This window comes from Coccinella septempunctata, chromosome 2, assembly GCF_907165205.1.
Source record: "Coccinella septempunctata chromosome 2, icCocSept1.1, whole genome shotgun sequence".
Lineage (NCBI taxonomy): Eukaryota > Metazoa > Arthropoda > Insecta > Coleoptera > Coccinellidae > Coccinella > Coccinella septempunctata.
The window spans coordinates 48,784,650-48,805,473 of NC_058190.1; the positions used below are offsets into that span (position 1 = coordinate 48,784,650).

General features: G+C 33.9%; 5 protein-coding genes across 8 annotated transcripts; 3 read left to right on the forward strand and 2 right to left on the reverse strand.

The window, feature by feature from the left end:
• Positions 1 to 132: 132 nt before the first annotated feature.
• Positions 133 to 8,038, reverse strand: LOC123307223 (TATA-binding protein-associated factor 2N-like). Of its 3 annotated transcripts, XM_044889446.1 has the most exons (6): positions 7,877 to 8,038; positions 7,305 to 7,821; positions 6,952 to 7,168; positions 6,616 to 6,858; positions 3,288 to 3,390; positions 133 to 153 (listed from the first exon to the last, which is right to left on the reverse strand). In XM_044889446.1, exons 1-5 carry the CDS (start codon positions 7,877 to 7,879, stop codon positions 3,384 to 3,386), a joined length of 987 nt encoding a protein of 328 aa, XP_044745381.1. In that variant the 5' UTR covers positions 7,880 to 8,038; the 3' UTR covers positions 133 to 153; positions 3,288 to 3,383. The 3 variants fall into 3 exon arrangements, with proteins under 3 accessions (XP_044745381.1, XP_044745380.1, XP_044745378.1); XM_044889445.1 differs by lacking the exons at positions 133 to 153; positions 3,288 to 3,390 and adding an exon at positions 5,376 to 5,805 and having other exon boundaries at positions 6,616 to 6,822; XM_044889443.1 differs by lacking the exons at positions 133 to 153; positions 3,288 to 3,390 and adding an exon at positions 5,376 to 5,805.
• Positions 273 to 2,902, forward strand: LOC123307222. The gene is made up of 7 exons (XM_044889442.1): positions 273 to 463; positions 651 to 739; positions 799 to 1,111; positions 1,244 to 1,490; positions 1,552 to 1,764; positions 2,329 to 2,561; positions 2,620 to 2,902. Exons 1-7 carry the CDS (start codon positions 368 to 370, stop codon positions 2,824 to 2,826), a joined length of 1,398 nt encoding a protein of 465 aa, XP_044745377.1. The 5' UTR covers positions 273 to 367; the 3' UTR covers positions 2,827 to 2,902.
• A 269-nt stretch (positions 8,039 to 8,307) lies between the features above and the next one.
• On the forward strand, positions 8,308 to 9,965 carry LOC123307464 (putative succinate dehydrogenase [ubiquinone] cytochrome b small subunit, mitochondrial). Its single transcript, XM_044889791.1, has 4 exons — positions 8,308 to 8,422; positions 9,140 to 9,224; positions 9,309 to 9,585; positions 9,640 to 9,965. Exons 2-4 carry the CDS (start codon positions 9,182 to 9,184, stop codon positions 9,839 to 9,841), a joined length of 522 nt encoding a protein of 173 aa, XP_044745726.1. The 5' UTR covers positions 8,308 to 8,422; positions 9,140 to 9,181; the 3' UTR covers positions 9,842 to 9,965.
• Positions 9,834 to 11,655, reverse strand: LOC123307462 (bifunctional peptidase and arginyl-hydroxylase JMJD5-like). The gene is made up of 4 exons (XM_044889788.1): positions 10,944 to 11,655; positions 10,662 to 10,882; positions 10,436 to 10,591; positions 9,834 to 10,323 (listed from the first exon to the last, which is right to left on the reverse strand). The coding sequence occupies exons 1-4, from the start codon at positions 11,569 to 11,571 to the stop codon at positions 10,066 to 10,068; spliced, it is 1,263 nt and encodes a 420-aa protein (XP_044745723.1). The 5' UTR covers positions 11,572 to 11,655; the 3' UTR covers positions 9,834 to 10,065.
• A 321-nt stretch (positions 11,656 to 11,976) lies between these two features.
• On the forward strand, positions 11,977 to 20,703 carry LOC123307458. Of its 2 annotated transcripts, none has more exons than XM_044889784.1 (23): positions 11,977 to 12,173; positions 12,294 to 12,532; positions 12,594 to 12,710; positions 12,766 to 12,969; positions 13,059 to 13,255; positions 13,362 to 13,801; positions 14,450 to 15,040; positions 15,098 to 15,238; positions 15,327 to 15,608; positions 15,659 to 15,795; positions 15,892 to 15,994; positions 16,181 to 16,964; positions 17,031 to 17,098; positions 17,155 to 18,276; positions 18,376 to 18,532; positions 18,643 to 18,737; positions 18,795 to 18,963; positions 19,170 to 19,365; positions 19,415 to 19,588; positions 19,676 to 19,895; positions 20,022 to 20,192; positions 20,251 to 20,379; positions 20,504 to 20,703. In XM_044889784.1, the coding sequence occupies exons 1-23, from the start codon at positions 12,042 to 12,044 to the stop codon at positions 20,507 to 20,509; spliced, it is 5,874 nt and encodes a 1,957-aa protein (XP_044745719.1). In that variant the 5' UTR covers positions 11,977 to 12,041; the 3' UTR covers positions 20,510 to 20,703. The 2 variants fall into 2 exon arrangements, with proteins under 2 accessions (XP_044745719.1, XP_044745720.1); XM_044889785.1 differs by having other exon boundaries at positions 12,306 to 12,532.
• Positions 20,704 to 20,824: the final 121 nt, after the last annotated feature.

Genomic DNA, 20,824 nt, shown 5'->3' on the forward strand with positions numbered 1-20,824 from the left:
TGAAAGAACAAATTAATGAACAAGACGCCAAAAAAACAATGTTTTTCACTTACTTTTCATGAATACATCCAAATAGAACTTCTTTCTCTTCTAGCTGGATAAGAATCCTCATGCAAAAGTATCATCTGTTGAATTATTCAAGTATCTTGAAGCCTGAAATAAAAACAAAGATTAAAGTCAAAAAGTTTATTGCTCGGTGTTGGTGTTAAAATTTGTTTTGTTGTGAAACTGACCAATGGGAGTTACTTCAATTCGAATTTTTGACAACCGAATATTGTTTCTCAAAAAAAGTCATTTAGACATGACAATTAGAACATTTTACATTTAGATTTTAATATTAAGAATTTTACATAAAACCGGAGTACAAATGGCAGAACAAAACCAAAACGTTGAACAAGAAGAAGAAGTGGAAGCTTACTGTTCCGATAGCGTCGACGATGTTCCTATAGAAATTGGGGAAAAGAAGAAAGTGATCAATGTTAATTTCCAAAATACTCACGATTGCAACATTAGGAAAATTAGCTATCAAGCGAAGCTTAAAAAATTCTTTATGAGCAACTCTGATAAGACCTATGTGCAATCGTGACTATTAACGAAACAGGTGCTGTTTTATCTTATGGAAAACACAATAATTAAACTAGATTCATTACAGATCTTCACTAGATGAGCATATACTAAGACTAACCAGCGACATAATGGAAGAAAAAACTTTCACCTTGGAACAAGCCTCTTTCCAGGGGTGAGTCCCTATAATTGTATAACCCAGTATCATTATATTTTTGTTTTTTTTTTTTTCAGTAAAGGCAATTTTCAAGACAGAGTCGACATAATCATTTCTCAAATGAGAGAAATATCACAATTCATAAATTTAAAATGTGGGATGATAGATAAGATGAATATTTTGATGTGCATCTTAACATTCAAAATATTCGACATCCAGCACAAATTCAACGTCAAACTCGATTTGCTGAAAGCTCAAAGGGAGAATATTATTCTGAGTAAAGATGATGAAAATATGATACCAATCGATCTCTTGGAGTTAGACAGGGAGATGAGAGAACTGCAATATCGTCATCATGAGAGGTCTAGGGGTTACAAGCAACAAAAAATCGTGAGTTAATTTCGTACCTTATAACACATGCCGGTTCAAATGGTATGACTGTTACCATGCGAGTAGATTGCTTCAGAACAGTTTTTCAAGCGTTGTCGCGCGATCATCTGAACAATTCATTATCAATTTTAGGAAATGCAAATTGAATATGAAAAAATAAATGGAACCTTAGATCAACATCTAGATATACTAAAAGGTCACCTCAAAATGTTGAAGGACGAACATGAAAATTTTCTCGCCGACACGAAAAGAGCTGAACCCCTTCTGATAGATTACATAATACAATCTGCGGTAGAAGAATTTTCCGTTGTTATCGAACAATTTGAAGGAAAGCAGATAAAGGGTTGGAAGTCCCTTGAGGGTGATGAGGAAATGTTAGGTTATTGTCGAACATTTGTTTTTCACTAACGGCCCAATTGGTAAGAACAAGTATGTTTCAGATAATTTACAATCTAGAGGACTAGCAGTTTCCAAGTCTGGCTATATACTCACGGAAGGCGGGGAAAGACTGAGTTACGACGAGGCTGAAAAAAGACAATTGCTGGAGGGTTTAGATTTTCGGAGTAGAATTTTCAGTCCAGCAGAACAACAAGCTAATGAGGATATTGTCGGTACTCCCTCATCAGTTCAGACCATTGAAGAAACAGAAAAAGGTAATAAGGTATATATTTTATTCTATGCAAAGAAGAAAACTTTCGAAACAAGCCTGTTGATACTTGAAAATTAAAATAAATACAGATCCAGGATCCAGAATGAAGAATTTGCATGGATCGTTAAATGATTAAGCCATCCGAAAGGCGCAAATACAAATAAAAAAATATATTTTCATTATTTCCGATAGTTTTTTGAAGCATTCACGTATCGTCAAAAATAAACGATAGTTTTACGAGACATCAATCCCTACCGAAAATTTCTATGCATATTCGAGAAAATTGAAAAAAATATATGTCAATCTGACAATCTCTAGAAAATTTCGCAGAACTGATAGGATTATTGTTAATATTCAAAATCAAAATGGTGTTATCTGAAGAAAGTATTAACATTATAAGTTCCAGTGTAACGGAGTTGATCGGTGAGCAATATTTTTTTCTAGACTACAATCTTCGGCGAGTTCTTTGACAGTCGACAGACCCAAAAAAGATCATCAGCCATTAGGCAATTTTTGTAGATTCCGAACTAGAGATCTTGAAATGGGCTGAATTTTTTTTTTTTTGCAGAAAGTCTAGGTAGTCAAATATCATCGGAAGACGTATCATACCTCAAAGATACGCTTGGAAAACCGTTGACTTTAGCAATAGCAGAGATAACCGCGAAGCAACCAAGAGACCCGATACATTATTTGGGACACTGGTTATTCAAATACCGTTACAACCAAGAGTTAGACGTCACTCAGAAGCAGGAATACGAAGCGCTAATGCTCGAAAGAAACAGATTGCTGAAAGAGAAACTGGTAAAACTACAAATAACGATATCGGAAAATACGATTACAAAACTTTTTCATTTTACAGCAACGATTGTACGAAGAAGAAGCAAAATTGGTAATTTTCGAAATGATCAATAACGCAGAAAACGAGGCTATCAGAAAAGAACTCGAGAGGATTTTGAGGGAGCAGGTGATGGGCGGCGAGGATGAAGAAAACGATCAGGCGACCAAAGAATATGAAGAACTGAAGAAACTACTGAAAATGATACAGAAAACTTCTGAAAATCGTTAGGAATTTCACGAGTAAAATTTTACGTAATTGTACTCAGGTGGCTTTATTTGACAGTTTATTATAGCAATTCAAAAGATTATTTGTTTGAATTTATAAAAGTCTTTTGGTTATGCTATTTGACACTCAATATAGGTCACAAGAAAAATTCCTTTTATTTCAATATAGGAGGAAAATGTGAAGGAAATCCTGATTATTTTACCGAAGATCTATTAGAATGTCCATTTCAATATAATATTACAGTTCCACATACATTTGCACCATCAAATTGGTCATATTTCTGAGAAGATAGCGATAAATCATCTTTGGCGTTTCCAGTAATTTCTGCGACGTAAATTGAAAATAGGATTCACGAAATACAGGCGGAAAATATATGAAAAATTGAGACAGACATAATGAGGCGGTGAAAATTTCAGTTACAAATTTCAACATTCAGGAAAGAAACTGCAAATTCCAACACCTACCTGATTTTCATTGAGTATGGAACCCCGGTCAGCAAAACGCACAAACGGGCGATTCGAGCAGTATGATCATGAGGAAATACATTTCTTCCTTCCAGATCAAGCCCTACAGACAAAAACATAAATATCAGTAAAAGTATCTAAATCAATTTCAACAAAAATTGAACGAATCGGTGAAAATTAGGACCAATCGAAAATTTAAATGACAAAACTTTCGTGGAATGGGGACAATTATTATTTTTTTCAAATGTCCAATACGTAAGAATTTCTGTTTCAATTTCAACGCAAGAGCACATATTGTTGCAAAACGGGACACACCAAATTGAAATTTCCCAACTGAATGTGTGCTTGACGCGAAGATCTGATGGAGCAGAGTTAAAATTGGACGAATAAACTTGCAAATGAAATATCTCACCTGTTGAGCGCTAGTACGAACTACATCCGCATGGCGTTGGTCTTCGATAAGCGCATGGTATTTTCTTGAGCGTTATATAATCGTTGAGTGCGTGTACAGGGCTGTGCAAAGTCGGACGCAAAAACGCATTCCAAGTAGTCGGTAGATGCCAGGTCTTGGTTTGGAAGGACGCTATAACTTTCTATGAGTAGACTTAAAATACGTGCAAACGTTTAACTAACTACTAAACCAACTGTTCTTTACGAGACTGTTGATGGAATTTTGAGGGTGGTCAGGCACACAACAAAATTCGGATACGTCCCATCGCTTGAGCGTGCTTCCATATTTCTTCATCATAACTACTTGTCAGTTCAAATCCAACAGACAATCAATTTCTCAAACTCCATTTAACGAAATACACAATATATGAGATTACTATTTGAAAATCTAGAATTTTTATCCACCTAAGTAGCACAAAATCATAATAATTAAAACAGTAGTGTTCCTCACAGGTATCCAACTTTTCTTCAATAAAAGTTTTGGTTTTAAGGTATCCCTTCACAGTTAATTGACCAATAGTCAGAACAGAACGAGATTTCTGGTATTTCCAAGAAAACTGAAGTAAGTTTCATCCACTACATATTTTCAGTTTGTACATAAACTTATTTCAATGAATGCGCCACCTATCCACTCTACAAGTCTTCAACTATGTTTTAACTTCAATAACTTCACAATCCGATAATTAGAAGGATACAAATTCACCAGAATAATACAATACAAGGTAACAAAAAACTCGAAAATCAAACAGTTCCAAAACATAAGATATTCCATTTTTGATCCCATTTTTCCTCACCACTAATATTCTTCATTTGGAATGATGAAATACATTATTGCAATCGCTTGATTTTGAAAATATTGATGTATTATTACTTTTGAGAAAATTGGACGATCAAGTACCCACCATATAATAAACCAAATCTAGGATCCCCCCTTTAATTTAGAAGAGAAATGAATCGTTGAGTGTTATTGGGTAATTTTGCTGTCCAAGTACTCAATTCACGGACGCAAACTAATATATGCTTGCAAAGCATACAAAACCTGTTCTAAGTAACATTTAGACGCAATAAGCACCTCTTTGTGTCTACCACAAACACTCTGATCTGGGTAGAATTTAATAACTCTTTATTTACCAGTATAGCACTGGAACAATATGATACTCGGGAGGGGCTATATCTTCAATGTTACGTTCAAATAACGTTTTGTCAGAGATAGGTTTCAATTAATATCTTCATCCCCAACTTGTTTAGATTTATAACAATAGAAGTGGATTTTGCTAGAGTGAGGCTCAGATCTTACTAAGTTTCAAATCAATCAATTAGTTCTTGATTCATTTCCATATTAATCTCAGTCAATCCAGCAATATTAACTTTATTGACAAAATTTACCTTGACCTGAGAAAATCCTGGCGAGTTCAGATTATGAACTAACACTTGATCCACCATCGAGTTTTACAATAAAACTAAAAAAGAAGTGTAACAATGTTGGATGTTTCTACACAACCAAGATGAGCATCTCGGAAAAAATTATTTAACATTGTTAAAGGAGTTATGAAGGAACAATTTTTCTTAAAATAACAGAGGGGGGCGTTTCATTTTTCATTCAAATGAGTAGGGTATTCGCAAAAAAATAATTTTAAGTTATATCTAAACCTTCCATTTATTTCTATACATACATTTTTTTCATTTTCGAGAACACGTTAAAAAACAAACACGTCCTGATTTCAAAACTAATCTATTGGAAAATTTGTCTATCAGAAACAAATTGTAAAAATTAACTTATCAACTAAAAGGGGAATTTTTGGGAATGCGAAAAAGAAGTTTTTAGCTCAAAAGGTCAAAACTTCTTATTTCAAGTTAAAATTTCGCAAAAATAGTTATAAGAGCCCCCGTTACTTGAATTACTATCAATTAAAATACTTAGATTACTGAATGTACAGAAAATAATCCCAATATCATGGGGCGAAGTTTATTAACGTCAGCGCTAACGTCTTTGTTTCGTAGGAATTAAAACTTGCGTCCACCAGGGCCCCCCGACATTCGTGGTCCACCCGCACCGCCGCTTCCAAAGCTACAAATAAACAACGCAAAACGCTACAATGATGGACAAAATAACTTTCACTTTATTTCTGATCAACAGATTAAGACCGCAATGTATCGAGCCAGTCCTTTCCGCAAAATTAAAAAGCGTCCGTTTTTGTATCACTATTTGCTGCGCACCAAGTGAAATGAAATCCTCGATACAGATATAATAATAATTTATCCAATCCACCTTTGGTAAATCTCCCAACAAAAGCGCAGTTTTTTGCTTCACGGACTGGCCTCTATCAGTAAAATGGTCAAAAATACTGAGATATTGAGCAATTATTTTCATTTCGAAACAGGTTACACTTGATTCATGAAAAAAAGAACCATCTTCGTTATGAATGGAACATTAAATAATTAAATTTGTATAAATTTATGGAAGGATTACTAGTTGAACACTAGCAACCAAAGGAACTTAAACTTCAGTCCTTCAGCGTAATGTTCATTAAAAAAAAAAAAAAGGAACTTGTCCAATTGTAATGGTACTAGTTTAACAAAAATAATCTGAGGAGAATAAAAGAAGATTCTTGAGTTTACATTTAAAAAAAAACGCTTGGTTGGAATATTTCTAAAAAGTACCAGAAAAAACAAAACATTTTATGTAAAACAATTCATGTGACGAGTTAAAAAAACCTTCGAATTCTCAGACCTCCTTTCTAATTACTAAATAAAATGAAGAATTTGGATTTAGAGTTAATAGAAGTTCTCTATGTCTACAACAATCAACTTGGTGGATGATAATTTCAATTATCAGTATTACCATATATACAAAAGGAGAAAAAAGTATTTATCTTACCCTCCTCTCTGTTGTGGCAAGGGTGGATAGGCGCTATCATAGGATCCGCCGCCGCCGCCACCACCACGTGGACCATTATTGAAAGAGTCCCCTCCATAGCCACCACCATAGTTGCCTCTGTCACCTCCATATCCTCCCGCTTGATTGCCTCCATAACGGTCACCACCCCCAAATCCGCCACCTGGCCCACCTCCGTAGCCACCGTTACTGTAACCATTTGGACCACCGTTAAAATCTCCACCCCTATGTTCAATTAATTTTAGAGGATTATAATAAAGTATAATTTTTTTGTTTTGACAAGTGGAAGACTTATTCAAAGCATGAAAATTCACTTACTTAGGTCCGTTGTCTCTACGGCTGTATAAATCGCCACCCCTATCAAATCCACCTGGTCCAGGTCTTGGTCCTCCTGGGCCTCCTTGATCTACCATTGGAGGGGGCCTTCTATCACCTCCCATTGGTGGTCGTCTATCTTCGAACCCTCCTCCTCCACCTCCTCGTCTGTCCTCAAAGCCACCTCCTCTCTCTTCGCCAAAAGATCTTGCTCCGCGATCTGCAACATAATATTAAGCTCAAGTAAATGCAGTGGTTAGATTGAACACAACATTCATTGAAAACATAAATGAAAGTTGTATTGCCTGGAAATATTGTTCAGAATTAGTCATTAGACCCCTTACGGTTATACTTACCACCAAAACTATTGTTGAAGGGACGTCTATCCCCGCCAGCAAAGCCACCTCTGCCTCCTCCAAATCCACCACCAGGTCCAAAATCTCTGGGAGGCCTATCGTAACCGCCTCCACCATATCTGTCACCACCGCCATAAGAGCCAAAGTCTCGTCCACCACCATAACCGTTTCTAGGACCACCACGGAAATCACCTCCTCTCGAGTATGGGCCTCCGCGGTCACCACCACGTCCACCTCGCATGGGTCCACCACCACCACGTCCCCCACGACCTCCTCTTGGCTTAACCCTTCCTTTTTCCACAGAGATTTTACCTCCCATGAAATCAGTGCCATTCAAATCTTCAATAGCTTTCATTGCTAAGTCGGCATCTTCCAAGTGAAGGAAACCACATCTATTTGCGATATCACATTCAGCAATTGCGCCATAATTCTCAAATAATTTTCTCAAGTCATCGGTTGTTGCTTGCGGGGGCAAACTTCCCACAAACACTTTGGTAGTCGTCGCAGATCTTCGACTCTTGAATTAGAAATTTTGTTACCACGATACATCAACAATTATTGAATACACTTACCATTGTTCTCAATATAAATCGAATAATACAATCAAATTTAAATTATATTTTAATTCTAAAGCGCCGAAAGCAATGGCGATGGCGGCTTCTAAACTTTGCTGATATGACGCTTCCAAAAAGAGGCTTGGCTTCCCGCTTGAACACGCGCAGCACAAAAACCACAGATTACAGACACAGAGTGACAAAAACAACGAGATCACAGACTCCCGCAGTCATAAAATCACAGAACACTAATATACGCATAAAATTATGGAATTCACAGAATATACTTTCAGGGACAACCTCTGTTGTCTCTGTACTTTATATTTTGGTTTTAAAAAGTTTTTTCCAATAGAAACCGAAGTGGATCTTCTTAATCTTAATCAATCTTTGTAGAAACCTTGGAGGTACCTTCATGATAGGAACCTTCCTCTTAGGTTTTCCCGCACAAAGAAACATTAAAGTAAAAGATTCCTTTTTAAGTTTAATCTACTCTGTGGTCTTATGACTTTTATGAAAGGATTGACAGTTGATAGGAACAAACCTCGATCTAGAAAACAATTCGGATATTAGAGACTTGAAGTGCAGCCATGAACGTAAACGTTAACGTTATAATTGACATCTACGCATGCTCATTCGTCCGTTTTTAACGTTAACGTTAGCGTCAGCTTTACGGCCTACGTAAACTAGCGGTCTCCCACGTATACCTTAAACATCGACGTACGTTAACCGAACGTTAAACGAGTAGCACCGATGACTTGCGAATGGCCGAATTTTGATTGTTAAATGCAATTCTCGATAACCTCAAACTGTCATTGTTTACATTTCCTGTGTATTTTCTCATAATGAACGAAAATTATAGGAAATCAGCAGTGATTTGAAAGTTATCAAAAGGATTAAGTTAAATTACTGTGTTATCAGATTAAATTCAGTACATAAGGAAATAGCTGAAACTACACTGCAATTCTGATGTCTCTAACACTTGAACATTTCATTGATAATAAAATACTTTCAAGCTAAAAATTCTCTTTATTAGGCATATAAATCATTAGAACATCAATATTCCAAATGTTATTTCAGCTGTCGGAGCTCAATATTAGATAAAAGAGAGTTCACGCGAAACGAAAGCAAAATCAAATTGATAGGTTATGTTTAACGTCTGACGTTTCATGATGACAGCACTTCAACTCAAATTTCATTACAACACGTAAACGTTATATCTGACGTTATTTCTCACGTTAACGTTTACGTTGAGGCTAACGTTCTGTGCGCACTTCAACTCTCTATTTCCATATTTCCCTTAATTCCAGGATTTCGTCTTGAAAAATGGCTTTATCCTTATTAACAAGACAAATGCTTAGAGTTCAAGGTGAATAATTTTCGTATAGGATAAAATATTCGATTGACTGGAACTCCACTATCGTTGAATTCATTCTCATTACATAATTTTCAGCATTACCTCGATTTTCAAATTATTTTTCGGTTCAAAATGGAATAAGCGCTAATAGGGGACTATCAAACGGTTTTGGAGCCACGAATTTACTTCGTTCAAAACCAATTTCACAAGTAGTAACTAAAAGAATGATGAGCGGAGATCATGCAAAAAAATGGAAATTGGAAAAAATACTGACTGTTATAATGTTTCCGATTATACCAGCCACTTTCAATAATCCTGGAACAGAAATATTGGATAATCTATTTGCGATTCTAGTTACAACACACGCACATTTGTGAGTAGTTCCATATCTTCCTCCTATATATATATTATAGTGAATGTTTTGTAGTGGCTTGGAAGCAATTGCTCGAGATTATATGAGACCTATTGTCGTTGGTCCTGCACTCTCAAAAATTGCTGTAGGAGTTGTATATATTTTGACAGCTACTACCTTAGGTAGTCTGCTATACTTTAACCACCACAATATTGGAATTGGTGCTGCTGGAAAACAAATATGGTCTATTGGAAAACAAAAGACAGAAGTGGCCTGATTCTAAACTCAGTATTTCATTTGCGTTTTATTTTGTATATATTTTAATGTATTGAAATTGTTCTTGGTAGTTTGTTTCTCAATGATATGGTTACATAAATCATTAAAGTTATAAAATTGATTTTTGAATAGGTAATTTTTATACTACTCTGTTATTTTTAATCAACAATTCCTTCTTACATCAATAATATTTTACAGAAAGAACTTAACATCATATTTTTTTCTTTACTGCCACCAAAAGCTAACTGAAAAACTTTTATCTAGAGCTACGACATAATGCCACCATTTTTGTGGTATGAAAAGCATTTCTCCTTCTTTTAGCAAACATTTGAACATTTTACTGTGAATAAAGTTTGGGTATATTTCTAGATTGGGAATCAAAGGGTCTACTTGAGATGTATTACTCAGCAGAGATCCTTCGAAAGGATATAGATACTGAGTATCTTGAGGTGCGAATAGCAAAATCTGCTTCATCCCATAAACCTAGAAGGATAAAAATGGTTGAACTAATTTGGTGTATGCATGAATATAAAACCAAACTTTCCTCTTTGATAAACTGAGAAAAGTAAGGGTGCCTCAGAGCAACAGTATATACCTGAACTAAAAAATTGTTTTTCGGATCATGATGTAGAGATGATACAGTCCCAGCAGGTCCAAACCAACAGTTTATTTCTGGATCACAAGATTTATCATAATCTTTACTGAGAGAACAATATTCTGGTATGCAAATGTCTTCCCTCAATTCAGGAATCTAAAGATTCAAGAATTTAACATTTCTGCCTTCATAAGTACAGTTTGTGAAGGAGGAAAAATTTCATCACCTGGTCGAACAAATTATGTTGGGCAATATATCCAGTCATTTCTCCTTCATTTTTGAAATAATATTTTTCAACAAATTCCCTAATTGTCATCAATCTCTGAGACCAATTCTCATCAACATATTGGGTGCCAATCTCAACAGGTACAGTTCTATCACCCCCAATTTGTAGCAGATACTGCAAATCTTTCCACTTTTTTTTTGCAGGCCAATGGTCAATGCAACCTATAATGCAGAAAGTCAGTTATTCTTGGTTCCTGAAGTATAAATCACACATTAAAAGCACCTTGCAACTTGACAGGATGTTGAGTTTCAAAATATAATCTATTAAATTGCTCTAGTGATGGTAAAACCAAACTATCAACCTCACATGCTTTGATATTTTCAAATAAAAATTTATGATTACAAGAATCAGTTTTTACTGCCGCTTCCTCATAAAGAGGCCCGATATTTTCATTGAAATATTTTCTGATGTGAGTAGTAAGCATTTCAGCAACCTTCGTCAAAAGTTCTGAATTAATCTCAAATGGAGCACCCATAAGTAATCCTCTATCTACGTACTGAAGTGCTTCCCTCAAATTTTCTATTTTCATATTGGTTTTATGAGACCTCAAGTAGAAGAGAGTTTTAACAAAACTAGCCAAAGTAAAAACTCTCCTTAGTTCAACGGATATATCACTCCAATGTCCAATATTTATTGCATCATCAATCGCATCAATAATACTATCAATTTTCAATATAGATTTGTTTGATAAAAGTTCCTTATAGTTGAAACATTCTTCCAGGCACTCATTAAATATGAGACTGAGATGACAACCAAGAGTTCTTGCAGAATCTTTCAGTTCATCTCGACATTCTACTAAATCTAAAATTTCACGAATCAATTTCTCAGTTGAATTGAATCTAACTGCCATGTTGAACCAAAAATTTCTTCAATTGATTTGTTGGAATTTGAATGAAGAGAAAATGAAAACAGACTTCTTGTGAAAATATTTCGAAATTTTTAGGTTATAATAAAAAAATAAACAGTATTCATAGAAGAGCGTCAACATTGAACTCATTAGGCGTTCTTCTTTAATGCGCGTCATGTACGTGTAGCTCCTCTTTTTCATTTTATAGTTTGTGCTCTATGCCTATGTTCGTTAGTGTTTAATATTCTTTGTTTTTTTTAAATCGATGTCATTCATCATTTGTTTTTTTGTTTTCAACTGACTTTGAATTTTTTATTTTTCCGTTTGCATATTTTCTAATTACGGTCCCAGTTCTTCTAGCAAGGTTTTGAATACTATTCTTTGCATTTGCAATATTTAATACCCTCAACATTTTCGTTCTTTCCATGTAGTTTGAATTCATTAATTTCGTTGTTTAATTTGTTGAGTTGAAAATGGAACTGGAAATAGAATGTGGATTCAATATTAATGATGAAACCATAAACTTTGGAAGCAGAGGAATTGCAGACAATGAGCCCTATGAATCAGTTACCTTTGCTTCTCTAAGAACTAATGCTGGCAATACGGTAGGTTGATTTTTTCTAATCTACATGCAATGCTTTAACGTTTTGGTGTTTTAACTGTGGTCCCCATAGTTTTGGAATCTCTATCTCTTTACAACCATAAAGGGCATACCTATTTTTCAGAGTACTCCTTTGATTGTGTCGAAGTTAAATGAGGATCAATTGTTCTGCAGTGTTGGTCATATTTTTGGAGTATTTCAAGATGAACAATTTAGTACACTTAAATTTTCCTGTTCTCTTGATCACATCATTGATGATTTCTGTTATTGTTCTACAAGAAAACTTCTGTATTTATTTTTGAGAAATGGTTCTTTACAAATTTTTATGGATACTTCGGGATCATTCCAGGTGCTAAAAGTAATGTATGTAGCTCAATTTCGATTATTTACTTATAGTGTATTAGAATTAAAAGCTCCTTTTCAGACAAATAGTGAAAGAACATGCAACAGATAAGAAATTATTTGTCAATATTCATTTATTCGATTGTGAACAGGATAAAACTTCTCTCCTTGCAGTTACTTCTAATGGTCAAATATTCAAGTATGTATTTCAGGTAACACATTGATTAGTTCACCTCCTCGAATTTACATTTTAGGCTGAACATTCTGGAAGCTAGTGATTTGGAACTTTCTGTAACTTTTGATTTAATTTGTGAGATTGAAGGTACCATTGAAATATCAACTTACTACAATTGGATGTTATTCCTGCATGGATCGGAAATGTGGTTATATAATTTGCATACTAATACTCTATCTTCATCCAAGGCTATAGACATAAAAAGTGCTATATTTGCTGGATCGTAAGTTGGGAATATTCAAATTAACATTTTCTGTGATAAAAATATTTTCCCTACTCAATATGATGGATTAACACTATTTTTTTTTCTAGAATGATTTTATCCTTACTAAGCTCAGGTCAGTTGGCTTATATTTGTCCAGTTACCCTGTTACATTATCTGAGAGACATTGATTACCCAATTGAAGCAATATCGTTAATTCGCAATGAGAGAGGTGATGTAAAATATATAAATGCGGTTTCCATGAAAGATTCATCTGAAAAAGTGCAGCTCTACTTGTTCAGACCAGGTAAATACTTATTTCAATCCTTGCAGAAAGTTTGTATGGGTAATATTTATTCAAAGAAATTCTTCCTGCATAAAGATATTGTAACGGTTAAATTCATTTCTTACAGACTTCTCCGTTGTTTATACTTTAACAATTAGTAATGATATAATCTTGATCCGTCCAGAATCTGAAGTAGATGAGGTCAGATATATTTCTTTGGTTAAAAAAAGTGATGGTTTTATAGAGCTACGATTTCAATGTGTCATCGAAACTGATCCACAAAAACGTTTGAAAAGACTGCTGCGCAGAAATATGTTTGATGAAGCTGAGCAGTTTGCTAAAAAACAGAATCTTGATGTCAATATTGTTAGTAAGGAGAAAGCCAAAGTTATCACAGAAAAATGGAGAGTCACTAAACAGGACATTGACACACTCATAAATATTTTCAAATCTTTGGATGATCATTCTTTCATACTAGATTGTTGCTTGGCAATAGAAAATGCTTGCCAGCAGGCAGAAGATCTTTTGAAGATTTTGAAATATGCTTGTGAGCTACAAGTGCCAAAGGTGAAAAGACTTTATAGTTTTTAAACATTTTCAACTATTCTTGCTATTAGATAGGACTATCTGTGGAAAAATTTGCAAATTGTACAAATCTCGAAAGAGAAAATTTTCATATGCAGTAGGTGGAAATTTTTTTTATCTTATCATTTCAATCTTCAAATACATGGATAATATGTGATCACAAATACCATGAATACTTATAATAATGGTGGTAATTCCGGTTATACGAGAAGTTAGGGCTAACTTTGTTATTACGAAAGGGACACCCTATATTTTATCCCTCTTTTAGATTCTCCTCCAGTCCTTTATTTTAATGGTTCATTTGATGGGACACAAAACTGTCTTTTCACCAATGTTTCCCAACTTATACCTAAATCAGAGGATTTATGAAAAGTAAAAATTCATGTAAGATTATCTTTACGTTAAATTTGAGATTAATGAATATCTCCAGAATGTTGAAGATTGGGTATAGGAAAGTTCAAATAAACCATACTTGAAATATTGTGGGAATCCAAAAGTGTAATAAAATATAAGGTTTCTCATTTGAAATATCAAAGTTTGTTTGACCAGTGGAATTATTTTACCTCAAAGAGTTTTGTCATAAAGAGGTATTTTGAATTCGATAACCTATGAATTAATAACATATTTTAGAGAGATGAAACTGCTAAAGAAAAGCAGTACTACTGCAATGGATTGCTCATTAGATTCAACCTATTCCGATTAATAGGGGAAAATGATATGGATAGATGGAATTCTTTCTTGGATGAAAACTTGATAAACGAAGTTAAAAAATTATTAAAACAACAGAAAGTGTTTCAAGCTATTATGTTATATAGTAATTTGGCCCAATCAGAAATAGAAACTTTAAATGAAGCAAGCATTGAAGAAATACTGGACATTTTGAATGGGATAGATCTTTATGTTGTCAATCCTATTCTTCCAAGATTTATATCGATTACCTTGGACTGGCTACCATCCTCTCTTTTGATTTTTATGGATTGGTTGGAAATGAAAGTTTTCCAGTTGGAAAAACGACACAACGAAGATTTCCCTGAAAATGCCATTGAATTTTTACGAGTCAATTCAGAATACATGAAAATTAAAGACCCTCATAAAGATATAAAAAAAGGTAATGTGAAGAATTCCAGTCAAAAAATTCAAACCTCATTCAGGATTCTAAACAAACTGGAAATTTTGAAATCACAATTTGGAGTGAAAGTTTCATTGAATGATATGATGCAGGTAAAATAATTCGTTTATATTGAAAAAAAATTATGTATATATATATTTTTTTCATAGGAGCCAGAAATTGTTGTCAGAAACCTTCTGAATTTAGATTTGACAATGGATGTGTACAATTCCATTTTGCAAGACTTTACCTATAAATATATTTTGGAGAATGGTTTGAATCCTGATGAATTATTTTACGATGCACTAATTGTGAGTATAAAGAGCATTGATAGTGTAGGTCTTAAAGACTTAATTAGTCTAGTCTCAATACATGAAACTTAAATTCTTCATATTGAAGGACATTTTGAAGTATCAAGAAAGTTATTGGTCGAATATCATTGGATCTATACTTAGCTGCATCACCTCCCAAGATCTGAAACTGCAAGCGGTTGAAAATATGTTCACAAGGGCTAAATTACCCTGGAGTGACGCTGTGAAACGAATAGGCATTCAAATACTGAAAGAGTGCTACCCTAAATCTGGTAACGTCCAACAACTCATAGCAGATGAACCCAGAATGACGGTTATGAGTAGGTTGGAGTATCATTTTGATGTCACCAACTCTTCCAACATAGATGACGTATGATTTTGACGATGTGATGTTAAATGTTACACTCACTGGTTTTATAGTTGCAGTTTATGGTAAAGAGAATTATCCGATGCAATTTACCAACGATGATATCTGATGCATTCGTATTATGCGAGAATAAAGAATCTTGTAAAATTGACACTATGAGGCTTTTGCTTCATCATTTTATTGAAACAGGGTAAATTAAATATTTTCATGGCTTAAAAACGAAATAAACATTGTTTAGTGGGGAACTTTGGGTCAATTGAAAATAAACCGTTATTCCTTTTTATAGAGACTTCACGAATGTCTTACAACTTCTAGAGGAAGATGAGGTTATTGTTAAAAAGGGTCTAGAGCTGGTTCTTGCCGATGTAGATCATATGAGTGAAATATGGGTAAGTTTATCGCCTCATATAACAGTTGTAATGCATTTGGAGTTTTTTTCTCCTCGAAAATTTAATTTTTTCTACTTTAAGAAGCTTTGTGTTGCGCTTTCTCACTTCAAGTGGGAGTTGCTTTCCCACAATATTAATTTAAATAGGTTGAATTGGGCGACATTTATAGGGTATTTTTCTTTCCAGACAATCTCTGAATATCAAAATTATTCTCATATTTTGAATTCGGGCGTTTTGGTGGAAAAATACTGTTCTTTATGTGAAAACGACTTTGACTCGTACAGATGGAAAAGCAAAGCAAACTCACTTCTTATTGCATATAATATGAAAACACATTTTCATGTAGATGTAACGGGAATAAACATAGCTAAGTTGAAGGAGAGGAAAAAACTAATGGAAGAAATCAGAACTCGTATCATAGACGATTATGAAAGTGGAACTAAGAATATATTGGAAGTGTTGGAATCTTTAAAGCTTTTATCAACTATTATAGGTGTTCGCAGGGAGAAACTATTTTCGCGATGTTGGAAAACAGTGAAAGTTAACAAAAATGAATTCTTGTGCAAAGTTGCTGAGGAATTTTTGATTGACTCAGTTGAAGTGAAATATCTTTGTATTCTTGTGGTATATATTTTGCAGAACTTAAGCACCGAAGACGAGTGTTTAGTCACTGAGAATTCATTCATAGATTCTTACAGCACAGAAACCTCAGATAAATATTCTGGTGAATTCCTTAAATTGGCCTCTCAATTGATAGCCAAAGCCATTTGTATTGCTGACGTCAAACAATTAGCTGCATGTTTGAAAATAGTTCCCTGGGTGGATTCCATTTACTTCTTTAACCGATATAAGAAACAAGAAAAGAATGCTGGTTGTTCAGAGGATAATTTTGATATTGACAATTTGAATCCTAGTTTTGCAAGTCTGCTAGCTATTCAGAAGGTGTTCACCTTGTACACCTCATTCATAGGTGAGTAAATATGGCCCTCGTGACACTTGATGTTGTATCATATACCTATATTATTCATATTTTCAGCACAATTTAGGAATGTCAATTATAAATATCTCTGCTACTATAACCGAAACGAAGAAATTATGTCTCAGGTAATCTTTCAAGTTCACTCGTTGATCAATTTTCACATCCTTCTCAATAATTTTAGGAAACGCTTCTAAAACAAATTAAAGATTTCGAGACTCCCTTGTATGTTTTGAATCAAGAAGGCGAATCGTTGTTAGCATACAAATTGTTAACAACATTACAAAATAATCTGAGGGCCCATGAAGATCTAGACATTCGTATTAATGAAACACTCAAGGGAATAATAAAGAAACATTTGATTTCGAATTTAGTCCAGCAGTCTCTTCTGATGGGCAATATAAACGAGAACTTGTTGCACACTTCTTTGATGTGGTGTGATGCTGAAGAGACTGAGAAATTCATTGTGCGCACGTTGCAACACAATCGGAAAATTCTGGAAAAAGTAACCACAATATCAGCGATTGCAGTGAAAATGTTCAATTTTCATAAGAAAAATGATCTCTCTTCGTATTTCAAACAAGTTATACTCAGTGTTTCGTGGTGGGAAAAAGTTAAACATCTAAATATTGAATATGATTTGTTCTTCAGAGTGACCAGTGAAGAAAGGTTGAAAGTGATGATACAATCTCAAGGATTTGACATTAAGCTCATCAAAGATTATTGTCAAGAATACAATTTGTCGGATATTCAATCATTCTACTTTTTTTATCTCAAAACTTATTTATTGAACTGGAAACCTCGGTATGAAATAGAAACCAATAATATTGGTAGAAGGAAGCTGATTATGAAAGGTAATCAACAGAAAGAACTGTTCCACAAATGCAGCGACGTTTTGAGTTACATTGACAATAAAGAAAAGGTTGAGAAGATGTTGCAGGAAATTTGGAGCCAGGTTAACTTCTATTATTACGAAGTATTTGCTTGTATATTAGAGCTATACAGAGAAAATTCATTCAAACATTTAAAACTGATGTTGCAATTTTTGGGAAGCTATGAAAGGATAAATAAACCCTGTGATATTGAAGTTGAAAAATGGTTCAACACATTCCAAGATTGTCAGTTCATAGATCCATTATCTGAGTTCAGAATTTTGTTCAATAATACTTTACTTGAATCTAAAGCCATTTGGAGTATCATCTGCAAAGAAATCAGCTTGGAAAATTATACAAAATGGTTTGAGGCAGTGCAAGCTTTTAGCTTCCTCAGTATAGACAATATCTGCTCATTTTTGGTCAAGGAACTGGCAAGTATAACTATCTTTCCATTTAGCGAAAATGTATAAATATTTCCCATTCGTATCTGGGATAATTCAGGATGTAATAATCATATTAATATTTTTTAGGTAGCACAAGGTATATTAAAAATTATAAAACCAGGTGATTGGGCGATAGCTAAACATACACATTTGTTCAATGAAATTGATAAATGTTTGGATTACATGAAAGATGATATGAAGAAGATCACTGCCGCTTATTTGTTGTTATCGAATACTCCTGAAGGTAGAACATTTTTGTCTTAACACTGTGTTCACAGCCTACTAGACTGAAATTATAATAGACTATGTTTTTTTGAAATTTTGAAATAAGTGTATATCAGTCGAATTTTTTAGGTGCTGATCAAGTAACAATAGCAGAAATAGCTTACAAATACGCAGAAGAATATACACTGAGAGCAACTGATCTGTCACAAGTTTCCATTTCCAAAGTGAGTTCTCCATGTGATCGATTTTATCAATATTTCTACAACTTCAACTTTTTTCAGATCGAAAAGAAATATCAAAAATGTTTATCCCTTCAGATCTTGCATATACATGAATTGGCAGAGCAAAAATATGTGGATTTGATACTAAACATTGAACAACTCTTATTAGCTCTTTACCATGATGAAAGAATCATTAAAAAAATTACCAATATCTGCCAGTATTGTCCAGGTGAGCTATTGTATGCTGGACTTAATTGTTTTGATTTCTAGTGGTGGATGTTTTTCACCAACTGCACCCAAATACTATTTACCATTTACCATCTGTTGTATCTATTATTCTATCTTGACACATTTACGAATATTATACTACAAAAAATTCATTCATTGATGAAATAGTAATAATTCTCCAGTTTACTGATCGAATTTCTCTTCTAGATATAAATACAGCAGCTAAAAAACTGGCCAAAGTATTCAATTTCGATATAACAGAATTCAGAAAAAAATTGGTTACTAGTTATCTTTTGGATTCGAATCTGACCGACTTTAGCGGGAATATCACAATAGGATACTTGAAAAATTTGAATTCCTCTGAGGAAACTGAAAATGAGAGGAGGGAAAACAATCTGAAAAGGTTTTTTTACTCATCTTTGAAAACCACGTGTTAACACAAAGTTTTACAGGGCCGTTTACATTTGCTCTGACGACATTTTCTTTTGGCATGGTTATCTGTGGAACGAAGAATATAAAAGTGATAAGTCTGACTTTTATAGAGCAAGATGTGTGAAATGCTTACTTTTATGTGCCGATAAAATTGCTATAAGGGCTTTGTGCTCGCAGAGTTATGAGTGTGTTGTGTGAGTATGGAAGAAAATCTTTTAGAGCTTCAGTGAATGGAGTGGAATATTTTTGGCTCTATTACTGAAGGACTGTATATTTTTCAGAGATATTCTCGATGAACTCACCCTGTCCAGTATTTTATCTAAGTTTGGTCTTCAAATAAAACTAAATGATATGAACACTTGGAGTACAGTTACAAAAAAATTAGCTCTCATTGGGTCTCGGGATAGTGTTCTTGCACTGGCACAAGTTTGTAAGATATTGAAGATAAAGAAGTTGAAATATTGGGAGTATATAATTACCAACATGAATAAATACAAAATGGTAAGAATTCACAAAGAAGTAGAATAAATCATGTATGGAAATCCATTTTAGTGGATATAGATTCATATATCTGACAAAATTTGTTTTCACCACGGTTTTTATGACGTGTTTTCATTTTTTCCTCAGTACTCCGACATGATGGAATTTCTAGAGTACACCAAAGCAGAAGATTATAAATATGAGAAGTTTTATGTAGATGCTTGGACCAATCTCATTCATTACACAGTGAATGAAATATTAACTTCAAATGAAATCGAAATGGAAGAAAGGATTTCTAAAGATTTGATCATTATACAAGTGAGTAATACAATTTTTTTTCCAAAAACATGGGAAATTTTTATTTCGTTTTTTTCAGCAATGTCCTGTTATGTTTTTGTTGAACTTGGAAAACACTATAAAAAGATGTATTCAATTGAAGAGGCACAGAGTTGCAGAGGAATTGTTGCAATATATACCCAAGGATCAGATTTCCGAATCTGTATTGGTATGTATGACAAATTGACATATTTCTCCTCCTTTTGAATAATTATTATCTTTATCAATTCTTCTGAGTTGTAATCTTTGATTGCATGTTCATTTCATTCATTGACTACAAACTTTTTCCACAGAAATAGTACGAGAAATGAATCATATCTGCTTCATGATATGATGATGAATAAATACATCTACCAAATAGTCAATGTCTGGTTTTTTTTTCTCGAATTGTGAGAGGACCACAAGTTAATTTCAGTGGCAGTTTTATCATATTGAATGATATTTCTGTATAATTTCTCTTTGTAAGTACAAATATATATATTTTTTGAGAAAATTACGTAAATTGAAATTATTTTCCTAATTAGCATCCTGTGCATTTTTCATGTCCAACGGGTAACCTCTTTGATATTATTTTTTTGGGCGCACTCTGTTCATAGATACGATTATCCAAAAAT

What these genes read in the sequence shown, in the direction of transcription:
- LOC123307222 (XM_044889442.1), top strand. Translation starts at nt 368, where the DNA reads ATGGCAGAACAAAACCAAAACGTTGAACAAGAAGAAGAAGTGGAAGCT. An exon ending in CTATAGAAATTGGGGAAAAG is followed by an intron (nt 464 to 650) that starts AAGAAAGTGATC and finishes TAGATTCATTAC; the next exon opens with AGATCTTCACTAGATGAGCA. An exon ending in GGGTGATGAGGAAATGTTAG is followed by an intron (nt 1,491 to 1,551) that starts GTTATTGTCGAA and finishes AGTATGTTTCAG; the next exon opens with ATAATTTACAATCTAGAGGA.
- LOC123307223 (XM_044889443.1), bottom strand. An exon ending in CGTAGAGACAACGGACCTAA is followed by an intron (nt 6,859 to 6,951) that starts GTAAGTGAATTT and finishes AATTGAACATAG; the next exon opens with GGGTGGAGATTTTAACGGTG. An exon ending in TTGCCACAACAGAGAGGAGG is followed by an intron (nt 5,806 to 6,615) that starts GTAAGATAAATA and finishes GTTTATTTGTAG; the next exon opens with CTTTGGAAGCGGCGGTGCGG.
- LOC123307464 (XM_044889791.1), top strand. Translation starts at nt 9,182, where the DNA reads ATGGCTTTATCCTTATTAACAAGACAAATGCTTAGAGTTCAAG. An exon ending in ACAAATGCTTAGAGTTCAAG is followed by an intron (nt 9,225 to 9,308) that starts GTGAATAATTTT and finishes CATAATTTTCAG; the next exon opens with CATTACCTCGATTTTCAAAT. An exon ending in GTTACAACACACGCACATTT is followed by an intron (nt 9,586 to 9,639) that starts GTGAGTAGTTCC and finishes AATGTTTTGTAG; the next exon opens with TGGCTTGGAAGCAATTGCTC.
- LOC123307462 (XM_044889788.1), bottom strand. Translation starts at nt 11,571, where the DNA reads ATGGCAGTTAGATTCAATTCAACTGAGAAATTGATTCGTGAAATTTTA. An exon ending in ACATCCTGTCAAGTTGCAAG is followed by an intron (nt 10,883 to 10,943) that starts GTGCTTTTAATG and finishes TCTGCATTATAG; the next exon opens with GTTGCATTGACCATTGGCCT. An exon ending in AAAACAATTTTTTAGTTCAG is followed by an intron (nt 10,324 to 10,435) that starts GTATATACTGTT and finishes TTATCCTTCTAG; the next exon opens with GTTTATGGGATGAAGCAGAT.
- LOC123307458 (XM_044889784.1), top strand. Translation starts at nt 12,042, where the DNA reads ATGGAACTGGAAATAGAATGTGGATTCAATATTAATGATGAAACCATA. An exon ending in TCTAATGGTCAAATATTCAA is followed by an intron (nt 12,711 to 12,765) that starts GTATGTATTTCA and finishes TTTACATTTTAG; the next exon opens with GCTGAACATTCTGGAAGCTA. An exon ending in GCTCTACTTGTTCAGACCAG is followed by an intron (nt 13,256 to 13,361) that starts GTAAATACTTAT and finishes CATTTCTTACAG; the next exon opens with ACTTCTCCGTTGTTTATACT.